General features: G+C 28.5%; 9 protein-coding genes across 11 annotated transcripts; 4 read left to right on the top strand and 5 right to left on the bottom strand.

The window, feature by feature from the left end:
• Positions 1-74: 74 nt before the first annotated feature.
• Positions 75-1846, bottom strand: LOC122566717 (alpha-2-macroglobulin receptor-associated protein). The gene is made up of 7 exons (XM_043724377.1): positions 1594-1846; positions 1375-1516; positions 1132-1302; positions 942-1052; positions 742-853; positions 466-622; positions 75-388 (listed from the first exon to the last, which is right to left on the bottom strand). Exons 1-7 carry the CDS (start codon positions 1792-1794, stop codon positions 185-187), a joined length of 1098 nt encoding a protein of 365 aa, XP_043580312.1. The 5' UTR covers positions 1795-1846; the 3' UTR covers positions 75-184.
• LOC122566718 (transmembrane and ubiquitin-like domain-containing protein 1) lies at positions 1732-9561 on the top strand. 2 transcript variants are annotated; one of them, XM_043724379.1, is made up of 4 exons: positions 1732-1846; positions 7835-8151; positions 8227-8530; positions 8622-9561. In XM_043724379.1, the coding sequence occupies exons 2-4, from the start codon at positions 7854-7856 to the stop codon at positions 9046-9048; spliced, it is 1029 nt and encodes a 342-aa protein (XP_043580314.1). In that variant the 5' UTR covers positions 1732-1846; positions 7835-7853; the 3' UTR covers positions 9049-9561. The 2 variants fall into 2 exon arrangements, with proteins under 2 accessions (XP_043580314.1, XP_043580313.1); XM_043724378.1 differs by lacking the exon at positions 1732-1846 and adding an exon at positions 7124-7260.
• On the bottom strand, positions 2089-6526 carry LOC122566713 (programmed cell death 6-interacting protein). The gene is made up of 15 exons (XM_043724367.1): positions 6303-6526; positions 5871-5986; positions 5591-5718; positions 5202-5480; positions 5023-5124; positions 4721-4943; positions 4520-4643; positions 4274-4451; positions 4045-4206; positions 3813-3956; positions 3524-3739; positions 3279-3428; positions 3067-3208; positions 2805-2993; positions 2089-2724 (listed from the first exon to the last, which is right to left on the bottom strand). Exons 1-15 carry the CDS (start codon positions 6506-6508, stop codon positions 2618-2620), a joined length of 2466 nt encoding a protein of 821 aa, XP_043580302.1. The 5' UTR covers positions 6509-6526; the 3' UTR covers positions 2089-2617.
• Positions 9562-10203: 642 nt separating the features above from the next.
• On the bottom strand, positions 10204-14401 carry LOC122566711 (isoleucine--tRNA ligase, cytoplasmic). Its single transcript, XM_043724364.1, has one exon. The coding sequence runs from the start codon at positions 14252-14254 to the stop codon at positions 10505-10507; it is 3750 nt and encodes a 1249-aa protein (XP_043580299.1). The 5' UTR covers positions 14255-14401; the 3' UTR covers positions 10204-10504.
• Positions 14402-14648: 247 nt separating this feature from the next.
• On the bottom strand, positions 14649-18439 carry LOC122566715 (ADAM 17-like protease). Its single transcript, XM_043724375.1, has 13 exons — positions 17982-18439; positions 17615-17854; positions 17408-17529; positions 17174-17324; positions 16902-17104; positions 16630-16824; positions 16419-16557; positions 16188-16342; positions 16002-16082; positions 15719-15927; positions 15388-15626; positions 15200-15315; positions 14649-15111 (listed from the first exon to the last, which is right to left on the bottom strand). Exons 1-13 carry the CDS (start codon positions 18037-18039, stop codon positions 14803-14805), a joined length of 2217 nt encoding a protein of 738 aa, XP_043580310.1. The 5' UTR covers positions 18040-18439; the 3' UTR covers positions 14649-14802.
• A 273-nt stretch (positions 18440-18712) lies between these two features.
• LOC122566719 (cysteine and histidine-rich domain-containing protein) lies at positions 18713-20358 on the top strand. 2 transcript variants are annotated; one of them, XM_043724382.1, is made up of 5 exons: positions 18713-18972; positions 19123-19173; positions 19270-19685; positions 19805-19993; positions 20071-20358. In XM_043724382.1, exons 1-5 carry the CDS (start codon positions 18894-18896, stop codon positions 20260-20262), a joined length of 927 nt encoding a protein of 308 aa, XP_043580317.1. In that variant the 5' UTR covers positions 18713-18893; the 3' UTR covers positions 20263-20358. The 2 variants fall into 2 exon arrangements, with proteins under 2 accessions (XP_043580317.1, XP_043580316.1); XM_043724381.1 differs by having other exon boundaries at positions 18724-18972; positions 19123-19685.
• A 257-nt stretch (positions 20359-20615) lies between these two features.
• Positions 20616-22466, top strand: LOC122566949 (piggyBac transposable element-derived protein 4-like). Its single transcript, XM_043724940.1, has 2 exons — positions 20616-22003; positions 22305-22466. Exons 1-2 carry the CDS (start codon positions 20812-20814, stop codon positions 22319-22321), a joined length of 1209 nt encoding a protein of 402 aa, XP_043580875.1. The 5' UTR covers positions 20616-20811; the 3' UTR covers positions 22322-22466.
• A 697-nt stretch (positions 22467-23163) lies between these two features.
• On the top strand, positions 23164-24584 carry LOC122566950 (esterase AGAP003155). The gene is made up of 5 exons (XM_043724941.1): positions 23164-23304; positions 23404-23563; positions 23667-23861; positions 23971-24111; positions 24176-24584. Exons 1-5 carry the CDS (start codon positions 23278-23280, stop codon positions 24313-24315), a joined length of 663 nt encoding a protein of 220 aa, XP_043580876.1. The 5' UTR covers positions 23164-23277; the 3' UTR covers positions 24316-24584.
• Positions 24585-25404: 820 nt separating this feature from the next.
• On the bottom strand, positions 25405-26922 carry LOC122566952 (elongin-B). The gene is made up of 3 exons (XM_043724944.1): positions 26767-26922; positions 26577-26670; positions 25405-26402 (listed from the first exon to the last, which is right to left on the bottom strand). The coding sequence occupies exons 1-3, from the start codon at positions 26767-26769 to the stop codon at positions 26146-26148; spliced, it is 354 nt and encodes a 117-aa protein (XP_043580879.1). The 5' UTR covers positions 26770-26922; the 3' UTR covers positions 25405-26145.
• Positions 26923-27714: the final 792 nt, after the last annotated feature.

The raw sequence follows: 27714 nt of genomic DNA, 5'->3' as shown, positions 1-27714 counted from the left end.
ATTTTTAAAAATATATCATGCACATGCAATATAAAATAATACAATTTTCAAATTAGATCTTTGTAAATCTCAAATTCGTATCAAAACTTTTTAATAACTCTATCAAAACTACTACAATAACTTTTAGTTACAATTAAACTATTATATAAGTAATAACATTTGTGTAAATTTGTTGATATGTATATTATAGTTCAGAATGTCTTTGCAAAATCCTTGTTTCAAGATCTGCATGAAGCTTTTGAACAGTTCTCGAGTGTTTTTTAATATGATGTTCCATAGTAGAATTTTCTACATCATACGGTTTTCCTTGACGTGCGGCTTCTAAAGCAGCTTCCGTGTGTAAATGACGCAATTTCAACAATCTTCCTTCATAGTGTAACAGTTCCTCCTAATAATAAAATACAATATCAATAATATATCAAGTATAGAAATAAAATTCCAATAGTTATACGTGTATATAAATACCTTTAACGAAGCACGTTCTTCTGGAGAGAATTGAGATTTTAATACAATACGCCATAAGTCTTGAACTTTTGGTTCTATAAATTCTTTATGATTTGGTCCTTTTGCAGTTAATCTATCCAAACGATCAAATCCATTTCTAATTTCCAAATGTTTTCCTCTGAAATTATACATTTATTCAATTCAATTATACATTTAAAAGTTAAATTATATGTTTAAAAGTAGTGAAATATCTACTATATTTTTGTAATACTAATTATATATGTGCAATATCTATACCTAAGTAAAGATGCTTTTTCTAAATAATCTAACTTTTTTTCAGGAATCTTGTTAGAAATTTCTTCCTTGTGATCTATTTCGTTCCAACTCTCTGGTTTATGATGTAGACTGTCTGTATACATGGAATGACAAATATGAAATTTATTTTACTTACTTTAAGTTATTGTATTTTATAATATACATATAATGAAATTACTAACTTTTATATGTTTCTGGATCACCAGCTTCTACATCTTTCAAAAGATTCATGTATTCATCCACTTTATCTTGGTGATGCTGAAACTCTTCCTTTAGAGTTTGTAATTCTTCATCTATATTTTTATTATATTTATTAAGTACGATTAAACAATGTTGAGATTAAAAATGTAAATAGTTCTCCGTGGCACTTACGTGAAAAACCTGCCAATTCGGCTTTAGCCCACAGTTTGTTTAATCTGCTATCTTTAAAAACATCTCTAGAAATATAATTATTACCATCATTTAAAGCTTTATGTCTCTTTAATAATTCTGGGTTCTCTGTATCTTCAAAGTACTCTAATAATCCATAAGTGCTCATAATTCCTTTAAAAAACAAAAATTCAATACAAAATACATATTATAAATATATTAAAGTCATCTTTTGTTCCAGATTACCGATTAATTTTTTCCTTAAACGCGCTTCTTCTTCGCCATTCGGATCTTTTCCTTCAGACTTAAAATGTTTATATGCAATTTCTTCTTTATCGTGGATTTTCAGGTCACTGAATATTGACTGCAATTTTGTATCTGTCAAACGCTACAAAAAAGATTAATCTGTATGTATATATTTTTACATATATTAGTAATATATCTTTGTAATATATTAATTCTTACATTTTTCGCTTTTACCCATAGTACATTTAATTTTGCCATACGAAATGGTTTGTCCAATTCACGAAGAGAGGTTGGGAATTGTAAAGGATCTTCATATTTCGGTTTATTTGCTTCTACAGAATATTTACTAAATGCAGCAGTTATATGAAATAACAGAACACATAAACTTATTGATAAAAAGGCTCTGCTTAAAAATGCCATAATTTTTCACTTTCAACAACTTCGTCTACTTCCGTATAGAATACAAAATTAGGTATGTGATCATTTGCTGACATATACAGATAATCATCTTCTGACGTATACAGATTCATTTGATAGGCTTTTGCAGAAATACATACATATGTATTAGGAAGATAATCTCTATTTCAGAATCTTTTTAGTTTATTTTTTTAATTGAGAGGAAAAAAATATATGTATAAATATTATGCCGTATCATAAATATTTATTAAAATCAAAAGTAAATGTAGTGAGTTCCTTAGTAATCACATTAAAAAATTTTACATTGTTTCAATTTATTACAGAGAATTGTCGTTTACAATTTAGAAATAAAAACATCATCAAATTATTATGCATTGAAATACTGCTAATACATAGGATTGTATGTTTATAAATACAAGAAAGGTTAGAATATTAGTAACAATGAAATAATTACGATTTGTAGGCGTTATAATCATTGACTACAATATATTATGTTACAAAATATATTTATAAATTGCACGAGCATTATCATATTTAAATCTTTTTTCTTTTCCTGAAGCAATGTTTAAAGCTTAACACATATCACGTAGTAATACATTCTATATCAAAATTCAACTGCATGAAATACAATAACAATCAAGGAATATAATTTCTTCAAAATTGATTTTCAACGTATAATTTCTTTACTGCTCGATATTGGACAGATTGAAACATATTTCGCATTAACTTCCATAACGTTATATCATATACATTTTTTTTTTCATTCTTATAAATTCCTCATGCTATATTATGCAATCACAGTATACGTATATAAAATATTCATTCTTCAAAACGGATGTCCTTGGCGAGGATGTTGATTACCGCCATAACGTGGCAGAGTCGCGTATCCACCATAAGGAGTTGGAGGCATATTTTGATATGGATTATAACCTCCTAAAAGTAAAATTCCAAATATAAAGTATATTCCAAAATGTCATGTAACAATATGAATGATCCTGCATTTTTTATATCACCTTGCGCGGGGTAAGGCATTGTTGCATATGGATTATACGTTGTAGGCATAGGAGGGGAGATATATGTAGGATATGGTGTAGTAGGACCAGCTCCATACGGTACAGGCATTCCACCTTGAAAATGCATAGGATACGGTAATTGCGATGATCCACTTTGTTCTATCCCTGATTGGCTTTGTCCGGATGTTGCTAAATATTAAAATTTTTTTTTTAATAAACTGTATAGAGAATACATGCAATATTATAAAAATCTAATCTATACCTCCGTGATGAGATGGAATGTTAGGAGTTGGAGTTGGCCCAGTATGACTCAAATTTGTTGTTAAATCCTTCAGTAGTTCTTCTTTCTCGGTTTTCCGAGCAAAGCAGAAGTCCGATATCTTATTTTGGAAGACTACTAGCAACTATAAAAATATAAGAAATTATAAATTTTAATTCTAATATAACATGAAAGGATTATGATCAGCCATTTACCTGTGTTAAATCATTATAAAATTTAGCACCTTCGTTTAAGTTGCCTTTCAATTCTTTAAATGCATCATAAGCAGCTGCTAATTTACATAACATTGCTTCTCTTGAACTACCTCTACCAGATTGTTCGGCTGTAAATTGTGTATGACACATCTAAAATTGTTTTTAAAATTAGTATGTATCATAGGAAATATTGTAAATATGCAAAATAATTATTACAATATAATTTTGTAATCCTTTATACATACCTGAATCTCAGCAATTAACTGTTCTTGGCGAGCAACACTATCTCTTACTTGTTTTTGTAAAGGTCCATAAGTTTTACCTATGCTTTCAACTGATAAATTTGGTTCATCAATTCCACCATCTTTTGCAAGCGCTGACAAGAACGTTGCTTTCATATCGGTAATAGCAGATTTCAGTTCACTTTCTATAACATCGCGTTCTGTTTTTAATGTTTCAATCTTAAAAGAAATTAATAGCATAAGTAATCTAAAAAAATAATATAAAAAATATAACTTTGTGTAAGATACCTACATCTTCCATTAATTTCCTAAGTTGAACAACAGTATTGGTTTCTTGAACTGCCGATCCAGTTGGCACAGCATTAATCAAATCATTTGCATGCAAACTTAAAGTTTCCATACTTTCTTTGTGATTTTCATATTTCTCGCGAACAACCTATAAGATATAATAATTATCTTAAAAGATTTAATGTAAATAATTATTTTACAAATCATCTTCCATGCATATATTCAATCACGTTTACCTTATCAGCGGATACAGCATTATTAATAATTTCACGATATTTCCGTAGAGTAATAATAAATTGCTCTGTTAAACGACTACTAGGTATTCTTGTCCAACGTTCTTTAAATTGTTCTCTTAATTGATCATCAGACTCACGTTCCTCTTGTAACATTCGTTCACACTATAAAAACAGTAATGATTGAACAGTTATATCGAAAAAAAAGTATATAATCCATGCATTTCTTTACCTCGTCCAAAAGTTCTTTATTTCTTTGTAATAGATCAGGCAATTCTTTCATAGAATTTTCCAAAGCTTGAATTCCACCTGCATCTTTTACATATTGAGCCTTCTCTAATACAGATTGAGGTAACTCAGTTCCACTTGTATCTTCAATAGCAGCTGGTAAATTTAAACTTGCCAACACACTAAAAACATAATTATTAGACATCAAATAAAAATTCAGTATTTAAATATATTTACATAATCATCATACCCGTTTAAAATTTGTGTCATTTCGCGTAATTTAGATATTTCTGAATTAACCAATTCATTTCGACGAACTTCATAAGATGATAATGCTTGATGTACACTAACAGGTAATAAATCAGCAAAAAGATCTAAAATTATATAATGTATATATAAAAGAAATTATACTAAAAAAAATTCTTTAAATTTGTTATTATATACAACAAACCTTTAAAGTTGGAGCTAAGAACTTCAGGCATTGATAACAGTTTTGCAACATTAGCTTTTCCAACTGGTTCTAAAGACTTTATATCTGGTATTCTTTCATGATAAATAAAATCATTATCCTTTTTTACTTCTGTTAGATTCCTCTGTGCTTTGTTAGCATAGTCTTGGAATAAGTGGGATTTGTTTGAACGTTGTTGCGCAGCTTTAAACAATTCCACAGCATGCTAAAAATGTACATTTTAATTACTTTTGACTTATTTTCATGTTTACATATTTAATATATTTCCAGCTTTTAAGATTTACCTCTAATCTGGCAATTTCTTCTCCAATTAACTTGTTATTCTTGCATACCAATGATTGATAAAATTCGGTCATTGCCCGATATCCAGCTTGTTTTCCTGCAATCTATTATTATTACGTCATGAACAATTATTTTATATATTTTGTATAAATTCCATGTAAATAAAATTATAGATCCATACTAAAGGAACCCATTCTTTATCCCAAAATGCCCTGAAAATCTCCTTTTGAAATAATTTTAATGTATCCGCATACAGTTCTTCTGCCTGTGCAGCTAGTCTAGCAATAATCCCATTTTTCATAGCATCATGGATTGCTTTATGTACAAATATTTCTTGAGCCTGAGCAAGCATTAATGCAGATAATGCTCCTAATGTTTCTGGACTGATATCTGGTGTTGGTTCTTGTTGAATAGCCATCATAACATTTGCTTTAAGATAATTAAAGATACCAGCAGATTGCTAAAATTCATACAATATTTAGATGAATCATTTTTTATACCAAAGCAAATTGAATATTTATATCATTTTCCAATTATATCATATTTAATTAATGGAATTAAAATATTTACTTGAAATAACTTTGCAGCCAGTTTCAATCCTTCATCACTTTCTAAAGACTGTGCTGCTGCAACTGAACTTTGCAAAGCAGCAATATTAAATAATACACAAACTTTTTCATATGCTAATGTACTAATTGCTGAAAAATCAAATATCATATATTATTTTAAATATCACAAAACCAATATTATTTGAAATTCAAAATACTGATATAATCAGTAATGGGTTTATCTTATCTCTATTCATTAATCAGTTAAGAATCTATGAAAAAGCATATTTAAAATATCTTACTCAAGCTGAGTTTTCCACCAAATATTGTACGATCAAATGCATCTTTCCACTTAAATGGAATTTGTAACTCATGAGCAGGTATCTTGCCTTCTAACGCACACAATTGATCATAGTAACTAGAAAAAAGAAGAAGAAAACATAAGTTTGATTTAAAAAGATGTCACTACCTAGAAATAAATTTTTATTAATCATTAATAATATTATTTTATTATATTATAATAATTGCATATCTTTCAACATTAATTTATCAAAATTACATCAAAAGTACAAACTTAATAAAACATTACGAATCACTAATCTTCGGTTGTTTTTAAAAATTCCTTCATTGGAATATTTCACATTAAATGCAAATTTCATGAAGCAGATTATAATCACATTTTTTAGTGTACTGTCATAATTAAAATTAAAATAATAATTAAAGATGAGTCATACCTGTATATAACCTCCAAAGAACTTTCATATTTCTCGAAAGCTCGCCACAAAGCATTATTTCTTAATTTACTAAAATCTGCAATTGCTTCCGTATAATCTTTTTGATCGTTTGAGTTATTATACGTTGATTTAATAATATTTGTAAGTGGTTTAATTACATCAACATCAGACGGTTTCTTCAACGGTACCGCAATTAGCTCAGCCATTTTGACGTGTAGGTCATGTGATTGAAATCGAACAAAATAGTATATCTTGATACATACATGCATACTTATACTGAGGTATATGGTATACATGCATATCTTACACGTATTCAATACTATGACATTTATGACATAGGATATCTTTGTGGTGTAATATACATAACAATATTTCTCTTTTAGCATATTAAAAATTATCTTGTTATAAGATTATTATAAATTAATAGATAATACATGTTTTTATGAATTTATTAGATTTAACGTGCCCTACGCTGTTTATTTAAGCACTGATCCATTTACATTGTTATAGATTTATTATTTCATAATTTTTATTGTTTTACATAATACAATATTTTAAAGTCTTTTATTTTTAATAAATATGAAGTAATATAATTTTGATTTATGATAATAACTTCGCATGGAATAGGTAGATTTACGTTATTTTTTAATTTTTCAAACGAGTTTATAAATACATGTATCTACATATATAAGGTTCATATAGTACTAACATGATGTAACTCGTTACATATTATTATATCATATTTGATTTCTATATGAATATAAAAAGTAATTCCGAATTATAACCTTATATATTATATATCATTTTGAAATAATTAAAAGAATTCGCGCCTTCTTATATGTCGCTGGTTGTCATAAATTATCTACGTCATCTCCAGATGTTTGTAGATGAGATTTTTATAAGTGGTTTTGGAGAAGCTTTAATTTTGTTCTGTTTTGTCTAATTTGTATAAATTGAGGTAAGAATAAGTGATTTGCAAAGGCGGCAAAGAATTATATGGGGTAACGGAAATTTTACTTTACGATATAAAATAAATCGTATGAAATTACTAAATTACTATCTATGTTCAAACTTCCTTAAAATGTATAATAACATTCGCTTACTACTCTAGAAAATATTGAAAAAGTAATGCAAATTTATTATAATTGTTCAAGGTGTTACTCGTTTTATTGTAGAATTTTATTCCCATGTATTAATTTATGTAGAAAAAATAATATCGATTTCACCTTAAAGACATTGAACTGAGAAATCAGGGTTATTTTTTTTTTGTTCAATATATGCATGAAAAGATTTTTAAGGAAGTAGCATTATTGTTATGTAGTGTGAAAGTTGAATAATATAATTCTAAGTATTTTTGATGTGTAATATTTTATAGTTGCAATTGACATATAACAAACATAATATATATAACAAATATAAACATATTTGATGAATTATGAATCACTATAAATCATTCATGATTATTTAATCTTTTCACTTTCTGTAATGGTATTAATATTTTTGTTATTATATATTTATATTTATTTATACAGGTTAATTTAGATCATAGAAATGACTCTGATCGAAGGCGTAGGAGATGAAGTAACAGATTTTTGTATTGTTGTGGTTGTACTGTTAGTAGGATGGCTTGCCTGGTATTCCACAAGTATTACAGATCAACCATTAATACGCACAGTACTTGTAATACATCGAACACGCACACGTCTTGCTGAACTTAGAGCTACTCATCAAAATGCAAGCTCGTTTATACGACCTCCAAATTTGGAGGTAACCGAAGAAGAAACTATAGAACCAATTACAGATGATAGTAATAGCACTTCACAAAGTTGTCCTGAACCATCTAATGCAGGTGATATGTCATATTTAAAAATACTTCTAAAAACATAATAGAAACATTAGAACTATTTATTGTCTGTCACAATAGATACGGATGGAGAAATTTCTCCTGACACACATAGAATGTCTGAAGCAACAGCTACAGAGGAAGTACTTATTGAAGCTATGGATTCATTTAATGATAGTGCAACAAAGTTGCAAAAACAAACCAAAATAAACCCTCCTGAAGAGACAAGTATATCAACATCAACGTGTAATGAACCCATGGAACATGAATGTGAAAATGTTTTAGACACTGATGCTAATGAAATTAGTATAAAACTAAAGTTTATAAACGATGATCAAAAAATAGTTACTGGTAGCCTGAAAGAATTAGTTGGGGATTTTAAAAGGTTTCTATTATTTCTTTTTTTTTTAATAGATTCTTCATGTTAAAAAATATTTACAAGTGAAATATATATAATGAATTTTTACATTTTTCAGGAGACATTTCCAAACAGAACTTGATGCACAAAAATTAGTGCGTCTAATTTTTAATGGTCAAGTATTGTATCCTGATGATCAAACATTGGAAAAATGTGGCTTGTATAACAATTGTGTAGTTCATTGTTTGATTCATCAACCACGACCAAATCCTGTACCATCTCAAGCATCAACATTAGATAATTCGTCGTCAATGTATTTTAATCCTCAATCATTTCCTGAGATTCCTGTTGGTACAGGAATTAGTTCAGTACATAACGAATGGGATTTGAGTAGACCATTAGTGATCATTTTGACTGTCATGTTAGGTTTTGCTTGGTATTCCCGATATCATTATGCTCAATTTTTTACTGCGAGTACTACGCTCGCATTGTACGCCCTCACTGCAATTTTCGCAATGTCAGTAGCTTTAATATTATGTCATTAGTTAGTAATATCTTTCTCAATCAAGACAAGAGAAATATTGCGTGAACTTTTAAGAAAGAAACTGATCAAGATATTACTTTGGAACATGATTTTGTAAACGTCGATATGTATGTTTTAGTGTAACATCATTTGAACACATTGGTTCCTGACATCAAGGAGAACATGAAGAGTTATTGTGATTTTTAACAATGTATAAAAGAATTCACATGAATAAGAGCTGAAGTATACTTAGATAGTATGGTTGCATTTCAAATTTGATGTTGAATTGAAATTTATGTGCATTAAGCTCAATGTTTTTATTTATATATTTAATTTAATAAGAAAATTTCTTTGGGTTTATATAAAATATTACAATTATAAATGGAAACATATATAACATTAAATAAATTTGGACGATTAGTATTTTACTAACTAGCCAATACCTGTTCATTTAAATATATATATTTATGAAATTAATTTTCGATAAATGTTATTGAACTGTTGAATTAGTCATAATAAATATTATAAACGATAATTACAATGACACTATATCATTTTGAACGCAAAATTTATTATATACTTATACATTCGTTATATTTTTTATTGAATTTGAAATTTACATTACCTATATGTGACTTAAACTTGAATATGCTGTGTAACTATTATAAATTACAGTTATTAGAACAAAATCATTATACTTTTATAATCTTCCAAAACTTCTAACATTAGAATGAAAATTACCTGTAATAATAACATTTTTTAAGTACCATTACGTGAATTGTTGAAAAAAATAAAAGTCATTAACGGTGTGTACATACATAACTCATAATGTATTAAGCAATCATAATTGTAACTTATTAGAAGATACACTTCATATTACTTCCAGAAAAGAAAAAAGTCGTTACTTTTTCGGACAAATGATGTCATTGAAGACAGTGATATATCGTTACTTTTGCAATACACTGTACTATAGTAGTTTATAGAAAAATCAAATTTTGTGGTACTATCACGATTTTTATTAAATGCGAAATAAATAGTTATTTATTTGATGTTTTCTCACATGAGTATATTTTATAGTTTATTGATTGATTTTATGTAAATAAAAATTTATTTTTCATTTAAATTTAATAATATTAAAAAATGTATTCAATAGAAAAAGGTATATTTGTATATTGTATGGTTTATAATATAATAATCGTTTATTTCTTAATTATAAAATTGTTGCAATTACATACTGTTCTTTATAAAAACTGAACAAGTTATAAAGTCTTATATAAAATAAATAAATATAATACATGAATAAAGTTACCACCAATCCAGAATTAATATTTAAATATGCAATGTATGATTTATAATGTATTTCGTACCAACCTTAATTTAAATTTAAATGGAATTATTAAACCTTGAAAAACATTTTAAAAATGAGGTACGTAGAATAAAAGATAAATAATTAATGAAAAATCGCTTTTAAATAGAAATTAACTTAATTGCAGCGTCTTCCCACATAAATCGCTTAGCACTTTAGGTATAGGTTCAGAAACACTTAGTTTATTAAAGAACATATTTAATTGTTCTTTTAACGTTGTATTATTCAAACAAAAATTTCCTTTTGGATTTTCCAGGAGAATAGTACCTTTCCCTAACGTGCTACTGATATTAATAAAATTACAAATTGGTTGTTTTAATACTGTAGATGTTTCAGTTTCAGCAAAACCTATTTTCATTACTTTTATTATTTGTTTATGTAATGATAAAATATTTGTTTCCTCTGATACTGGTTTATTGTCGATGTGTAAATTATAAGCGCAATCATAAATACCGAATATTAACTCAATTTCGTGTTTTAATTGTTTGTAAGAAATAGGAACTAATGAATTAGGAGTTTCTAACAATACAGTTCCTACACAGCTAGTTGCTCCAAATCTTGGCTTTATACCTATAAGTTCAATGTTTACATATTTTAAAAAAGGTTCCACATTTATTTTGTTATTTTCAATTTTATCTATTTTAGTTTTTACTAAGACAAGTTTCATGTCAATGCCTTTAATCTTTTGCATTTCTTCTATAATTACATTCGCATTATTTGGCATTTTTGATATATTCTCTTGTGGAGTTTTAGTTGCATTTTCGATAAAATCTTTGTGACTGATAATTACTTTTGCCAAATTACTATCTTGATCTTGTATTTCATAATATGCAATGGCTTCATCTGATGGAACTAATTGAGCTTTCTTTCTCAGTTTTTGAATCCTATTGATTACTTCTCTTGCCACTCCTTCATTGTGCATGCTTTCATCAGGAGTAACATCTAGCAATATTAAAATATTTCCTTCGCTATGAGCCTCATATTGTTTACACAATTGTTCAGCTGCTGGTCCTGTAAAACTAAACATCAGTCGTAAATCTTGTTCTTCCAATTTATGACCTTGGACAGTAATTTCTTTCTTTGCAATAAACACTTGTAATTCTTCATCAGAAAGCTCTTTAATAGCTTGAGTAACAGATTTAAATTCTCCTTTAAGGCGGGCTCCAAGTATTTTATGATCTGGTTCTGCTCTCAATTTAACACCATACTTCTCCTTGTCTGTAGTAACAGTTAATTCTTTTACATTAAGTTCTTCTAGAATATATGATTTCAGAGATTCTATTTCTTTTAATACTTCAGCATCTTGATGAATTACTACAATTCCTGGTAATGGATATTTAACAGGAATTGTTTTCCTATCCCTGATAACACGTCCTAGTTCAATTATAGTTTGCATATAAGATATAGCCTTTTCAATCTTTTCATCTATTAATTGTAAATTAGATTCTGGTATCATTTGATAATGAACACTATCCATGTTAGTTTCAGATACTGAAAGTAATTTAACTAATCGTTGGAACATGAATTCTGTTAAAAATGGTGTAAATGGCGCATTTACGCGAACCATTATATAAAGAACAGAAAACAAAGTTGACAAAGCTTGTTGGCAATCAGCTGCACCACCATCTCCCTTTATACGTTTCCTATTCATTCTTACATACCAGTTGGTAAGATTATCTATATATTTTATCAAGTGAGGTACTACAGTATATAACTTATAAGCACGCATTTCTTGTTTAAAAAATTGTAATAATGTTTGTGTAAAAGATAAAATCCATCTATCCATTATATTATTTGAACATATTTTTTTAGATTCATCATATATAAAATTAATTTTTTCTTCTCTTTCAAATCTTTCAATATTTTGCATTAAGAATCTAAATGCATTGTACCAAGGCAAGAACACATCTTTTATAATATCCCTAACTCCTTCTTCCTTAAAACGCAAATTTTCTGCTCTTACAACAGGAGAATTAATTAAGTACAAACGAAGAGCATCTCCTCCATACTTATTAACAATTCCCACAGGATCTGGATAATTTTTTTTACGTTTAGACATCTTTTGCCCATCAGATGCAAGTATCAAACCATTAGCTACTAGATTTTTAAATGGAGCTTTCCCAAAAAGAGCTGTTGATATAACTAATAAAGTGTAAAACCATCCACGAGTTTGATCAATACCTTCTCCAATAAAATCAGCTGGAAAATTCTCTTCAAATTCTTTCCGATTTTCAAAAGGATAATGCATTTGTGCATATGGCATTGATCCAGATTCAAACCAACAGTCAAATACTTCAGGTACTCGTCGTAAAGGTGGACATCCTGGTCGGTTTGATGGTATAGTTAAATGATCTATGCTTTCTCTATGAATATCTGTTACTTTTGTATTAGTCAATTCCTCCAATTCTGCTATACTTCCTACACATACAATTTCTTGCCCATCTTCTGAAATCCATAAAGGAATTGGGTTACCCCAATATCGATTTCTACTAATAGCCCAATCACGAGCATCTCTTAACCAATTACCAAATCGTTTATCTTTGACATAATCTGGTACCCAATAAGTATTACTATTTGCTGTAATAAGTCTATCTTTTATGGTTTCTACCCTGATAAACCACGAGGGTACAGCTTTATATATTAGTGGTGTATCAGATCTCCAGCAATATGGATAACTGTGTTTAGTAGTACTACTATGAATTAATTTTTTATTTATCTGGAGGTATTTAATGATATCCTTGTCAGCATCTTTTACATATTTTCCAACAAAATCATGTACTGGTTCTACAAAACATCCACAACTATCAATTGGGCATACGATTTCCTGATCTTTCGTTATGACACCAGCTTCCAAGCAACACCGGTAATCATCTTCTCCAAAATAAGGTGCTTGATGAACAATACCTGTTCCAGTCTCTGCTGTGACATAGGTATCATTTAATACTACAAAAGCACCTTTCTCTCTTAGATTTTGAAAATATGGGAAAGGAGGATTATATACCTTTCCTTTCAAATCACATCCTTTCCTTTTACCTTGCACAGTATAAGAATCTTTAGATTTATAAACAAGTTCTAAACTTGACTCTAATATAATATAAACATTACCAGATGAATGATCTTTAACTTCTACATATTCAAAGGTAGGATTACAGCAAAGTGCTAGGTTGCTGGGTAGAGTCCAAGGAGTAGTAGTCCAGGCAAGGAGAGAAACACCTGGTTCATCCACTATAGGAAATGATACAACTATAGAAGGATCAACAACATCTTTATAATTCTGTCCTGACTCAAAATTAGATAAAGGAGTGTTACAACCCGTAGAAAAAGGCATTACTTTAACACCTTGATATACAAGATCTTTATTGTATAATTCTTTAAAAATCCACCAAATGGATTCCATATACCAAGGATATAATGTTTTATAATCATTTTTGAAATCTATCCATCTGCCAATTCTACCTACAATCGTTTCCCATTCTGTTGCATATTTCATTACAATGCTTCGACATTCTTTATTATAGTTCGCTATACCCATTTTAGCAACATCATCAGGACCTTTTATATTTAATGTTTTATCTATTTCAAATTCTACAGGTAAACCATGAGTATCCCAGCCAAATCTTCTTTCCACATGATAACCAGATTGATAAGCATACCTTGTTACAATATCTTTTATTGTTCCTGCAAGTATGTGCCCATAATGAGGTAATCCCGTGGCAAACGGTGGACCATCGTAAAACGAATATTTTGGTCTTCCTTTCGACAACCTCAAAGAGTTTTGAAAAGTATCACACTTTTTCCACAATTCTAAAATGATCTCCTCTTCTTTTGGAAAATTAATCGTCTCCGGAAGTTTTTCTATCATTTTTCTGAAAATTTCAACAACTACTTCACAAATTATTTGGTACCGGCTGGTACGTTGATGCAATTATGAGGTTTAGGGTATCATGTATCAGAGGAAATACGTTACCAAAATTACACGTAACAAAATTTTAGAGGTTAGCGCTACGATTTGTAGCACGTGCTTTTGAAAAGATGAACATGACATTCAAATTAACAATCAAAATAAAAATTATACTCTTTTATGTTTTCGAAATTCAATTTGTCTAAAAATTTTGGTATTTATTTTGGTATCTTTTACAATATATAAACAAAATCTAATGAAAATTTTACATATACATATATAAATAAAAAATTATATAAGTATACATATATTACTTAAGTAGATAAAATTTTCGCTTTAATTATTAATATTATTAAATTTATTTTTGATATCATTTACGTTAAAAACATTCTTTATTTACATAATGAATGAAAACCATCTGTAATATAAAAATTGAAGATATTTATGACTAGAATTTTATAAACCACGACACTTTCGCGTTCGTGATGAAATAATCGTAGCTAAAACATTTACGATTGTTGCGTAACTTGAGGTATCTTCTGCCGTTGTCCACCAATACGGATAATTTGTCTTTGCTCATCTGGGTGAATAAGTTCATCTGTGTGCTTCCAACGCCACTTTTTTTCACTTTCTTTAATTCGTCTATGGTCGATGTAACTAATAACGCAGCTAGTGGGAATCCATACAATGGCAGTAATAATTATAACAGCACCTACTATATTATCTTTTAAAAATCGCATAACTTTGTTAATGTTTATGTCCTCAATAATATCCCAAAATCGCTCTACTACATCTTGAATTGTTTTTTCACAAATACCCTAGAAATATTTTATAATTATGTTCTATAATTACGTGTACAAAGTGTAGTAAGATCCTTTTAAATTACTAAAATTTTGTCAATCCTACCTTGTTACAGAAACCTTGAATACATGGTGTTCCATCAGGTAAAATATCTTGTGGATCTATGGGGAAACATGTTTCATTTAAACTCATTCGACAGCATCTTTTACATGCATCTCCAACTACAAATAAATATGTGATATAGAGATATAATATCTTTGATTATTATTTGCAGCAGTATATAAAAACCATACTTGTATCACACATGCAACTCTGCAAACCCTGTGTCTCACAATATGGTACACATTTTCCAAGTCTGCATTGACCTCTTTCAAGGCAACCTGTACCATCCTTCATTGGTGGAGATCTAGGACATTCACTAGATGCTCCTGTACAGCGTGATTCTTGTTCGCATGTAGCATATTGTGCATCGCGACATTTTACACCTAATGGCATGAATGCACAACTTTGACAACAAGGTGAATTTTTATCACTGGAAAGATATATAATATTAAATATTTAGAAAAGATATTGAATCTACAAAAAATAGATTAGAGAGAAATTTGTATAACAATGGATAATTACCTACAAACTGCTCCTTGACTTCTACGAAGTTTACAATTTTTATCACAACAGGCATCATTGTCTTCTGTACCAAGCAATCCTGCATCACATTCTTCATCTCCTTCAACCCGTAAATTACCACAGAATGATTCTTCTGGCTCGGAAAAGCAGCGACCCGACTTTGCTTGTAATACTTTTCTAATAGATCTTAAACTACATGGTGAAAAACGCTAACCCGTAAATAATTAATGATAAATATTTTTTTAGCATCATATTATTCTTGTTTTATGTTAATTAGATATACCTTGTTATTCACATCATATCCACTAACACTATACGTATACATTAAGTATGAACCTCCTTGACTAGCACTTGGACTGCATTCCTATTTAAAAATATCACTTGTTTAATGTATGAGAATTAATCTATTATTGTTAGACTAATTATTTTAAAACTGTTCGATAAATCACAAGTAAGTTAAAAAAGTTACTGTTATATCTGGATCATGTTCAGAACCCCAATTGTGACCAAATTCATGTGCAGTAACTAAGTCTGCTTCTCTTGTGATAACTCTTTGTCCATAGTGATTCCTACTGGAACTTAAACCTGAATTGAGATATAATGTGTAACCATTTTTGAAATATTCTGGAACATTTAAAATGAAACATTAAAGTTTATATTGATTTATCTATAAATAGATAAAAAATATTCATTAATATACCTGGTGTACAAATTCCACCTACTGAGTTTCTACGAGGTGACCCAACATATGCCAATCCTAATATACCACCTTCGAATTTAAGATCAGTAAATAAATGAGCTAAACAAAAATCTTTGTGACTATATTCTCGACTAAAAACCTAGGTACAATTTATATAAGCCAATCAATTATTAATTAAAATTATGGCATTTTAAATAAAGAATTGTTTTACCTCAAGCAATGTGCGAACATCCCATTTTTCTCTAACCATATTATAATGTGTCTCACCACCTCTTACACGAGTTGGTTCACTATGAACTACAATTTTTTTAATGACAAAGCCCATTCCTTTAAATCCATCTTGTTCTTGTCTTTCTTGCCATAAAGTGTCATTATAAATTTTATGTACTCTATCAATTAAACTTATCTAAAAACATATATAAAAACAAATTATTATCTAAAACAAATTATTTGATATTTGTATTAAGTAATGCAACTATTTACTAGATAATTAATTGTAGTTTTTGTACTGCTAGCACCCATTTCTTGGTAAAAACGATAGTCAGCAACTAATAGTAATGGACATCTTGTTTTCGTTGGAGTATATTCATAAGTTTCTGTCTGTCTCTTTGCCCTGGAATGTTCATGTGATTTAGAATCAGACTTTTCTTCTACCTCTTTCTCTTCCTCGTTATTTACCGGAATATCTATAATATAAATTTTGTATAAAAATATAATACTCTAATATAATTTCTCATTTAGGACAGTAAATTGACCTAATTCCTCTTTTACGTATCCACAAGTTTTGGGAGCACCATGTGTATGCCCTTCTCCATGTTCAAAATGTTCCCAACTTAATTTAACATCTGATGATTTATAAATGATCATTGTTTCATTCCCTAAATGAGGAAGATGTCTCCAAGATGGCTGTAATAGATAACAAAAATAAATTGTAACTTAAATTCTATTAGCTATGTTAAAATATATCACTTAAAGAATTAACTACATGCCTCAATGTGAAATGTTTCATCGGAAATTGTAATGCTGCCTGTAAGAACACCATTGTCAATATGCATTTGTGCATGAGAGTCAATTTCACCAAATACTCGTCCATGATAAAAGCTTTCATGATCTTAAATAAAATAAGTTGTTAATCATTTATGAAACTTATTCTAGAAACTTAAGAAATATATTTATAAATATTGATACTATTTTACCTAAATGTATAGTCTTTTCTTCTCCATTACCATTTACTTCATATGCTTTGAATTTGGAATGAATAACTTCTCTTCTTGGTGTTAAAATTAATCGAAAATATCGTCCATGGGAGTAAAACTCTAATTCATTTATTTTATTATAAGGATGGTAACTATGCTGAATACCCCGTTTTACAATGTTATGTTGCAATTGGGATATATGAAGAGTTTCATAATACTTTAAATTTTTATGAAGACCATCTGAAAAGGCGTATTTTACTATTTGGATATTATATTAAATTGTATAAGTTGGAAATAAGATGCATAATAATTTAATGTATTATAAAATTAAATATATAATTTTTTATATGTGATAAAAAAAACTTACATGTGTTTCGTACAGTAAATAAAACGTAATATATTAGAAATATATTTTGAAGTTCCATATTTGTTAAAGATGTCACATATTATTGAATTCTATTTATTATAATAGTTACTTAAAATAATACTTTAAAGATTATGATTCATAGTAAAGGCATTTTTTTATCGTTATACATTAGATTGCATCGGTCGCATTATTTATGTTACGTTCTCAAACCTCGATACACACTCCAAACAGTTTTTCTTAAAATATAGAATACATAGAATTGTTGCTTGATTTCGAAATGTATTCACTCAGTGGCGATCAATTGTAGCTATGTAAAGTTTCAAATATAAGACAGATATCACTCTTTTATATAAAGAGAATTTATCAATAAAGTAGTATAAATAAGCTGAATGTCAATTTATTATGTCTTTCATATTTGACAAAAATAAATAATGACTGTAATACAATGCACATGAAGAAGATAATAAAGTCAATGTTTAGATTTAATTAATCAATTTTATTACATTTTGAATATTTATTACATTTTTTATTGATGAAATACTGTCTACAAATTGAGGTTTATATTGAACAATGTAAGTAATCTTTTGACAAAAATTGTTCTTTAACTTGCTAAAGTTGCATAATAATTGTTATAAATGTTAGTCTATCTGTCTTATTATTATATTTTTCATGGCAATATTTATATTGTATAGTATAATTGCAATTGATTCGAATTTTTTCTACAAATGCTTTATTTAAAAACAAGTTGGGATTCTCTAGAACATGCTAGAAGTTTTTCGAAATTGTAAAAACAGAAACGTTTAGTGTGTACTAGTTACTCGTTGTACTCGGTGTAGCTTATACGCTTGACGTACTCGTATTTGTGATCCTATACAACGCGTGTAACTAAGTTAAAATAAGATAAAGTTAAAAATGTCGCAGGAAGAAAATTTATTGCCTTGTTATAATCGTGGCTGTGGCAAAAAATTTGATCCGAATGATAATAAGGAAGGTATGTTATACTAAAGGTATATTAAGCTATATTAGAAAACTTGGAAATATAATATAGTTTCAGAGGTTAATTGTTTTCATTATTAATAGTTAGGTTAGAAATATTATCATGCAAAATGCTTTACAACTATTGTTATTGTCATCTTTTCAGGAGATTGTATTTACCACTCTGGATATCCAGTATTTCATGATGCCTATAAAGGTTGGTCTTGTTGTAATAAGAAATGTACAGACTTTACGGAATTTTTAAATATCAAAGGATGTGTAAAATCATATCATTCAAATATTAAACCAGCAGAGCCAGAAAAGCCTGTTGTTGATAAGTCAAAATGGAATGAAATAATCGAAGTAATTGCTCAACCTCTTAGCAATGGATCTGCTTTAGAAAGGCCTCCTTTTGAAACTCCACAAGTTAATTTAACGCCAGATGTGTCACCTGCTTTATTAGAACAAATTAAAGGATTAACTTCTAATGTATCACAAAACATATGTGAAAGTAAAGTTCAAATTGGACAAAGTTGCAAGAATAATTCATGTAAGGCTACATACAATGGCCCTGCCTCTGATGATGAAATATGTAATCATCATCCTGGTGTTCCTATCTTCCACGAAGGAATGAAATATTGGTCTTGTTGCCAAAAGAAAACCACAGACTTCTCTACATTTTTAGAACAACCAGGATGTGCACAAGGAAAGCACACATGGATTTCTAAAGTATGTTTGTTCTTATTTTGAAAATTTTTTATTTATATCTTTCAATGGTATAGATTCTAGTACTATATCTAAATATTGTAATAATTTTGCTATGTAAAAAATAATTTATTATTTTTCAGAATACTGGTAAGAGAGCTAAATGCAGAATGGATTGGCATCAAACAGGGACATTTGTTGTAATTTCAGTTTATGCTAAGAAATATCAACCAGATCAATCATCTATTAAATTGAATCCTATACGATTAACTGTGGATTTGTTCTTCGTAGAAGAAAACTCTAGATATAATCTTGATTTAGAATTAAGAGGAGTATGTATTTAAAATCTTTACATAATATTTTTAAACAATTCCGAAATATTAACTTCTGTAAAATTTCATTCTTATAGATTGTTGATATTACACAAAGCAGTGTCAATATGCTTCCTACTAAAGTAGAGATTAAATTAAAGAAAGCAGAACCTGGGTCATGGGCAAAGTTGGATTTTCCTAGAGCAACTGAAGAAGAAACTGAAGAAGATAGCCAAAATGACGAAAATATTAGTGCACAAGTTGAAGCTGTAGATCTTAGTGATCTTTAAACATTCATATCTAAATAATTCATTAAGGACATCATTGTAAATTATGTACCTATCTTATTTTTAAAGATAATACTTTTATTTAAAGATATAACAAAATATTGTTTCTTTAACATGAATGGAATCATTTTTCAAGAAAATGAATACTTAGTATCCATTTTGTTATTTTCATAGTAAAAGACTATTTAAAAAGTTTATTATTAAAGTTCATATTTAAAAGAAATATGGCACCTTTATTACTTCTCATGTTTTATTTATGATTTCTTTAATATCAATAAATCATTTTTAATTTACTCCGTGTTTTAATTTAGTTTAAGGCAATCTTAACATAAAATTTGAAACAATTTCATAAATTAATTAAATGTTCATAAATTACATTTTTGATAAAATTGATATTATTTCCTTATGTATTTATTATTTTTTAACTCTTTACCGACCGATAGCAGACTAATCGGTTTTTGTCGCCGACGCTTACCGACCGATAACCTATTAATCGGCTTTTTGTCGCCGACGCTTACCAACCTATAACCTACCTATAGTTAATCGGTTGCCATGGTGATAAACAATCTTTCTCATTATATGAGCAGTAATTTGTTATTTAGTACTAAGGTACCTTGCTCAGTTGCGTCAGTTGCGTTGCTTTGTAAACACCCACAGTTTTATACCAATTCGAAAAACTTACCGTTCGCGATGAACGAAAAGAATGGTATTGGAGAGTTTTATTTAGATGATCTGTCAGATTGTCCTGACAGTTATTCAAGAAGTAATAGTGGTGACGAAAGTGATGGCAGTGATACAATTATTCGGAAGCGAGGTTCTGTATTACCACCAAGATATAGTGATTCAGAAGATGATGAGATAAGTAACGTCGAAGACAATGCAAATAACGTTGAAAATAACGATGATATATGGTCGACGAGCGACAAAGCAATAATTTTGGAACCTTTCGAAGGTAGCCCCGGCATAAAAATTATGCCAAGTTCCCCAGAAAGTGTGACGGACAATGTCAATTTATTTTTTGGAAATGACTTTTTCGAGCACTTGGTGAGGGAATCGAACAGATATCATTATCAGGTTATGGAAAAATATAAAATTCCATCAAAAGCGAAAAAATGGACAGATATAACGGTACCGGAAATGAAGAAGTTTTTAGGGCTAATAGTTCTAATGGGACAAATAAAAAAGGACGTTCTTTACGACTACTGGTCCACTGATCCAAGTATAGAAACTCCATTCTTCTCACAAGTAATGAGCAGGAACAGATTTGTGCAAATAATGCAGAGCTGGCATTTTTGCAACAATAACAACATTCCTCACGATTCACATAGGCTTGCTAAAATCCAGCCTGTTATTGATTATTTTAGGCGAAAATTTAACGATGTATATAAACCCTGTCAACAATTATCTTTGGATGAGTCTATAATTCCGTGGAGAGGTAGGCTATCCATTAAAACGTATAATCCCGCAAAAATTACAAAATACGGAATACTTGTGAGAGTGCTGTCTGAAGCTGTCACAGGATACGTATGTAACTTTGATGTGTATGCTGCTGATGGCAAAAAATTAGAGGACACTGCGGTTATTGAACCGTATAAGAACATATGGCATCAGATTTATCAAGATAACTACTATAACAGTGTAAAAATGGCTAGAATTCTCTTGAAAAATAAAGTGCGAGTGTGCGGAACCATTCGAAAAAATAGAGGTCTTCCTCGATCACTCAAAACAATACAACTTTCAAGAGGTCAGTACGAATTTCGTAGGAATCATCAAATTTTGTTAGAAGTATGGAATAATGGCAGAAAAAACGTCAATATGATCTCAACTATACATTCTGCGCAATTAATAGAATCCAGAAGCAAAAGTAAAAGATCAGACGTCCCAATACAAAAGCCTAATTCAATCATAGATTATAATAAATATATGAAGGGCGTAGATCGCGCGGACCAATATCTAGCATATTATTCCATTTTTAGAAAAACGAAAAAATGGACTAAACGGGTTGTAATGTTTTTTATCAACTGTGCACTTTTTAATTCATTTAGAGTATACACAATCCTAAACGGAAAAAATATTACGTACAAAAATTTCTTGCACAAAGTCGCAGTTTCATGGATAGAAGATGGTGAAACTAATTGTACGGAGCAAGATGACAATCTACCTAATTCTGAACCCACAAGGAGAGCACCCAGATTAGACCATCCCGGAAGACTGTCGAATTATGGAAAACATAAACTTATAAATATAGTAACCAGCGGTCGAAGTCTAAAACCCCAAAGACAATGCAGAGTTTGTGCAGTTAAAAAAAAAAGAAGCAGAACATGTTTTGTTTGTAAATTTTGCAATGTTCCACTGCATAAAGGCGATTGTTTCGAACGATATCATACTTTAAAAAAATATTAAACTATTTCACATTTGAACTAAAAACCGTTGTAATAGATAAAATAAATATAATTTAGTATTAATATTATGAAAACAAAAGATTTTATTCAATTTAATTATCCTATAGTAACAGAAAGCGGCCGATTTTATCTGAGCATACGAAAAGCACAGATACTCCCGCCCGACAGTCTAAACCGAAACAGAGCCGGCGCCAGGGAGAATCTGCGCCTGAGCTGCCGGTCGAACGTGCGTTTGCTGTTGAACCGCTAGTGGTCAGTAAACCAAAACCAGTCAGTAAGCCAGTAATCGGTTAACTAGATTGCATAGTTCAAATTGAACTTAATCTAGTTTTTTAATGTTTGAATGTTGTCTAACTTCGTTATATATTATATCCTTTTCTATAATTTTCAGAGTCAATAGTCACCTATAGTCAACCAAATAAATTTATTTGGAAAACTTTTTAATTTGTAATTATTTTATTACAAATGAAATAAAATTGTTTCTAACCATTTCGATTAACATTTAAAAAGTCGTGTTTTATAACCTTTTTAACTTAATAAGAAATATGTAGAAACTATATATAATTAAATATATATCCCATATTTGATATTAATTAAATGATTTATTAATGTCATTATGGATAATTTAACAACTAAATTGCGGGTAAGAAATTAGTATCATTAATATTAGTATGTATATATGTATGTATATAGATAAAAATATTCTTTATAATATATCTATATATATGTATATATATTTTAGATACTTGCAATTCATGGATATGCTCAATCAGATGTTATTTTTAAAACAAAATTGGGCTCTTTAAGAAAAGGATTTAAAAAAGAGGTTGATTTTACATTTGTAAGGGCCCCACATAAAGTTCCAATGAGAAGTAATTTTAATATCGATACAGAAGAAGATGGTATTGTTTTTTATGAATTTTACGAATTAAATTAAATATTGGAAGCGATGTGTTTATAATTAATATATTTATAATTAGAAAATAAATATTTTCAATATTATAGCATATGGATGGTGGTTCAATACAAAAGATCATATATTTAAAGCAGTTGTTCCAAGTGATCTAGCTGTAGGTTTTGAAGAAAGTATAGTTCTAATAGAAGAGGCATTTCAAAAATTTGGTCCTTTTGATGGCATTTTAGGCTTTTCACAAGGTGCAGCATTTGCTACTCTACTCTGTTTTATGCAACAAAAGAATTGTAAGTCTAAATATACACTTAAAACAAATATAGTAATTATAAAATAGGATTAAATTAAATATAATTAATTCAATGGGATATAAATTAAATATTATTAATTATTTTATAGTGTTGCAGATCAAGTTTGAGTTTGCAATTATTATATCAGGATTCAAATCATTATGTACACCCCATGGAATATATTACGATGGAAAAATAAGCATACCTTCTTTACATGTTTATGGAAAGACTGATCAAGTTATACCAACAGGTAAAAGATATTTTTTAGTAGATTAATAAAATTAACAACTGTTTCATATCTTCTTTTTTTATAGAAATGGCGGAGGAGGTTAGTGAAATGTTTATAAATAAGACAAATATAACACATGAAGGTGGTCATTATATACCAAGTAAAAAAGAATATTATAAAGAATTTATTATGGAAATGTTCTTAAATAAAAACAAAAATAATTAGTAATGTTTACATATTCTACATTACGTGAATATATATATAAAAAAAAAAAAGAGTATAGTTTATACAATAATGAAAGTCTATTTTAAGGTATAAGTACCATTGAGCGAAATTAGTAAATTTATTCAAATTAATTATAAGAAAACATTGTACATTGTACATTTTATGCACTAGAGATGAGATTTGTTAACATTTTATATTTAGACTTGTATATGACAATTAAAATAAGAGAGCAAGAATATAACAAATCAAGATGATTTTATGAAGTAATACATAGTTGTTTATCATTTTACATTAATCCCTATATGGTTAAAAATTATTTAATTGTTTTATAAAAGGCACTACAAATTTTAAAGGTTCAGTATTTGGAAACTTAAATTATATGTGTATTAAAAATGTATTAAATAGTGCCTTATTCAGTTTATTAAAGTAGAATGTGTTAATTGCTTAGCTTAACTATTCATGCATACTTTCATACAAACTTTATGATTCCATGTTTATGCTATGTATATGTTTTATGTATAGCAAGTTAAATGTTTAAGTAGATATCAACTGCCTTGGTTTATATGCTTGATTACTTATTATCTTTAATTCCAAGATATGTAGATTTATATGGTCTACCATTGTAGTAGGGTATATTTATAAATGTTAACATCTTGTTATTCAAATTTTTTTAAAACTGCCTACAGTATTAAACATTGTTTAATAACATCCTGCTTGAATGTATACAAATCAGTAATTAAATTAACTTATTGCACTATAGTGACATCTTAATTTTTTAAAAATATTGTTAGTTTAGTTTAAGCAATTTAGACCTACTTAATGCATTAAATTGTAATTTTTGAATAATGATACTCCAATATATTTAGGAGCATTTTATATGTTAAATGTTATAATATAACATTCATATTATGTATGTAAATACATTGAATGTACTTATACATTACATATAAACTGCATATAATTTTTTAAGTTTATAATTATATATAATAAATATACATGCAATTCTTCAAATAAATAAATTAACGAATATATGTAAGTAAAGTTAACAAGGTATCATGGTATAGTAAAATATAATTGATAGAAGTATTGTATTTTATACCAAAATGATTATTTACTTGGTGTAATCTATCAAATGTAATCGATTTGTTAAAATTACGTACACTATTTATAATTTATCACATTTTCAAATTTCTATTCTGTAACTGTGAAACCTAATGTTCAAAGTTTTTACAATCAATATTTTTTAATTTTGCACTTCAAGTAATAAGTGATATTGCTATATATATTTTACAAAATTTGAGGCATTTGTATCTCAAGCTTAATAAAAAAATTCATGGAAGTTTATAAGCTAGAATATGTATTCAAATAAGAGTGGATTTGACTGGAAATATTATAAAACGCTGTAAGATAAAATACAATCTACAATCATATATTACATGTGACTGAGGTATTTGGTCTATCTTGGCAATAATAACAAAGTGTTGAAATATTTTCGTACCTATAAAAGATTGTAATAAACTTGAATGGAGTAATGGATTATAAATTTTACTTTTTATTATCTTTTTCAGTCAAATGATCAAGTATAAGATACTTGATTATCGCTCACAAGAAAACAACAAAAACGAAAAAGTTAACAATAGTCTCAAAAATTAATAGTAATCTCACTTAATAAAGTTAAAAAGCCTCAGGACACTTTTAATATTCGTATAAAGTTGTATGTACCTAATATTCACATCATGTTCGCTTAAGCTGTTAGCCTTTTTGGAAATATTTGACAATTATAAAATTGTATTGAATTCAACACTTTATCATCAATTGTTTCACAATGTTTCAAGGTGACTGTTCTTGTCCATTGGCTTCTTGAGATTTCATAACATCTGGTAAATCAGGTGGTAATGAAAATGGTGTCATCTCTAAAGCTTCAAATTGACCATTTTCTTGACGTACAGCTAATCCTACTAATGCAGGACATTGTGGTTTTGCAGTTGCTGATGTTAGTCCATAATCAGATAAAAATTTACTATCTGACATTGGAACATTGTCCTTATTGAACAGCTGTTGATTCACAGGTGGTATTTTCAATATACCTATGAGGCAGTTTTATTTGATCCTAAATTATTTTAATTCAAAATCTACAGGTGTTCATACATTTCATAAAAATTTGGATAAAGGGAAGAAAGAAGAGTAACTAAACCTTCTCTTGTGAAATGTCATTATGTGATTGTCTGAAGTTAAATATATGTAAATTATGAAGTTCTCACCTTCTATAATTTTTTTAAGTTCAAGAACTGTGGTATTATCCTTGGCATCGGTAAATATGGTCATATTTTTTCGTCGAATCATTAGAAACACATCCTAAGAAGAAAATCTCGATTATATTTGAGGTTATCTTACTTTGAGATAAATCATAGAAACACTATAAGAAATAATTGAATATTGACAAAAATATACCATTGTGAATTTAACTATATCTTTAGACTGACAAGGACAATTAATATATAGATTTTTTACAATACTGCTTTGTTGATTATTGTTTACTTGCAGTCCCTCAGGTTAGAGGCAGAAAGTTAAAATAAGGTAGACATTCACGGACAGCATGATCATATAAAACACGTTATTTGATTGGTTCTTCTTTCTAAATCCAAACTCCGTTTGGTACGTTGTTTGTTTCTTTGACCAATCATAAATTGGTTTTATATTTATCCTATAATTACGAATTTCTAAATCAGAAATAATATTTTTGAATATCTACTTATGCATTGATATATCAAATTGATAAATAAAATACAAGAATATATAGTAATATAGTTAAATTATTATATATATATTTAAGGCAATGAACAAGTCAAATTTATCTTTAATTCAAAGATATATTCAATAATTCACGAAGATATATTTATAAATACACAATTATAATTTTACTATGTCAACAAGTACTATGTACAATCTTACAACTAAGATAATATCAAGAGAATATCATAACCTCTTTATAAACATTAATTTAATTTTCATAATTGTCATAGAAATTTATTTTATTTCATAACATTCACATATTTCATCAATATTAAGGTTAGGGCAAATATATAACTGTAATAGGTACAATTCACACAAAAGAAATCTAAGAAAGGAATTTGTATTTACAGTAGTGTCACTTTAATAAGGACGCGATTGTACTTCCTTAACAAACCACTGCTATCCCTAAGCCTTAGTAGTTCTTGGAACTAACTTCGTGCAGTCGGCCTTACAATAGATGTAGTATTACAATATACAACAAATGTGTTTGGGTATGGGCCAATCACAAAGATATCCATATCTTACTTACACTCAATAGAAAAGAGAGATGTTCAAAATTTCTTAGATATATGCCTTTCTCAACAACTGGTTAAAAAAAATTCTAAT

The sequence above is a fragment of the Bombus pyrosoma genome, linkage group LG4 (genome assembly GCF_014825855.1).
Source record: "Bombus pyrosoma isolate SC7728 linkage group LG4, ASM1482585v1, whole genome shotgun sequence".
Taxonomy (NCBI): domain Eukaryota; kingdom Metazoa; phylum Arthropoda; class Insecta; order Hymenoptera; family Apidae; genus Bombus; species Bombus pyrosoma.
Note: the sequence above shows the minus strand (reverse complement) of the source record. Positions and strands in the feature narration are given on the sequence as shown.

What these genes read in the sequence shown, in the direction of transcription:
- LOC122566717 (XM_043724377.1), bottom strand. Translation starts at nt 1,794, where the DNA reads ATGGCATTTTTAAGCAGAGCCTTTTTATCAATAAGTTTATGTGTTCTG. An exon ending in TTTAAGGAAAAAATTAATCG is followed by an intron (nt 1,303 to 1,374) that starts GTAATCTGGAAC and finishes TGTTTTTTAAAG; the next exon opens with GAATTATGAGCACTTATGGA. An exon ending in TGATCCAGAAACATATAAAA is followed by an intron (nt 854 to 941) that starts GTTAGTAATTTC and finishes CCATGTATACAG; the next exon opens with ACAGTCTACATCATAAACCA.
- LOC122566713 (XM_043724367.1), bottom strand. Translation starts at nt 6,508, where the DNA reads ATGGCTGAGCTAATTGCGGTACCGTTGAAGAAACCGTCTGATGTTGAT. An exon ending in TGGTGGAAAACTCAGCTTGA is followed by an intron (nt 5,719 to 5,870) that starts GTAAGATATTTT and finishes TTGATTTTTCAG; the next exon opens with CAATTAGTACATTAGCATAT. An exon ending in TGGCTGCAAAGTTATTTCAA is followed by an intron (nt 5,481 to 5,590) that starts GTAAATATTTTA and finishes TATGAATTTTAG; the next exon opens with CAATCTGCTGGTATCTTTAA.
- LOC122566718 (XM_043724379.1), top strand. Translation starts at nt 7,854, where the DNA reads ATGACTCTGATCGAAGGCGTAGGAGATGAAGTAACAGATTTTTGTATT. An exon ending in TCCTGAACCATCTAATGCAG is followed by an intron (nt 8,152 to 8,226) that starts GTGATATGTCAT and finishes CTGTCACAATAG; the next exon opens with ATACGGATGGAGAAATTTCT. An exon ending in TTAGTTGGGGATTTTAAAAG is followed by an intron (nt 8,531 to 8,621) that starts GTTTCTATTATT and finishes TACATTTTTCAG; the next exon opens with GAGACATTTCCAAACAGAAC.
- LOC122566711 (XM_043724364.1), bottom strand. Translation starts at nt 14,254, where the DNA reads ATGATAGAAAAACTTCCGGAGACGATTAATTTTCCAAAAGAAGAGGAG.
- LOC122566715 (XM_043724375.1), bottom strand. Translation starts at nt 18,039, where the DNA reads ATGGAACTTCAAAATATATTTCTAATATATTACGTTTTATTTACTGTA. An exon ending in ATTTACTGTACGAAACACAT is followed by an intron (nt 17,855 to 17,981) that starts GTAAGTTTTTTT and finishes ACGCCTTTTCAG; the next exon opens with ATGGTCTTCATAAAAATTTA. An exon ending in AACATGATCCAGATATAACA is followed by an intron (nt 16,083 to 16,187) that starts GTAACTTTTTTA and finishes ATTTTTAAATAG; the next exon opens with GAATGCAGTCCAAGTGCTAG.
- LOC122566719 (XM_043724381.1), top strand. Translation starts at nt 18,894, where the DNA reads ATGTCGCAGGAAGAAAATTTATTGCCTTGTTATAATCGTGGCTGTGGC. An exon ending in TCCGAATGATAATAAGGAAG is followed by an intron (nt 18,973 to 19,122) that starts GTATGTTATACT and finishes TCATCTTTTCAG; the next exon opens with GAGATTGTATTTACCACTCT. An exon ending in AGCACACATGGATTTCTAAA is followed by an intron (nt 19,686 to 19,804) that starts GTATGTTTGTTC and finishes ATTATTTTTCAG; the next exon opens with AATACTGGTAAGAGAGCTAA.
- LOC122566949 (XM_043724940.1), top strand. Translation starts at nt 20,812, where the DNA reads ATGGTGATAAACAATCTTTCTCATTATATGAGCAGTAATTTGTTATTT.
- LOC122566950 (XM_043724941.1), top strand. Translation starts at nt 23,278, where the DNA reads ATGGATAATTTAACAACTAAATTGCGG. An exon ending in ATTTAACAACTAAATTGCGG is followed by an intron (nt 23,305 to 23,403) that starts GTAAGAAATTAG and finishes TATATATTTTAG; the next exon opens with ATACTTGCAATTCATGGATA. An exon ending in TGATCAAGTTATACCAACAG is followed by an intron (nt 24,112 to 24,175) that starts GTAAAAGATATT and finishes CTTTTTTTATAG; the next exon opens with AAATGGCGGAGGAGGTTAGT.
- LOC122566952 (XM_043724944.1), bottom strand. An exon ending in ACTTAAAAAAATTATAGAAG is followed by an intron (nt 26,403 to 26,576) that starts GTGAGAACTTCA and finishes ACTGCCTCATAG; the next exon opens with GTATATTGAAAATACCACCT.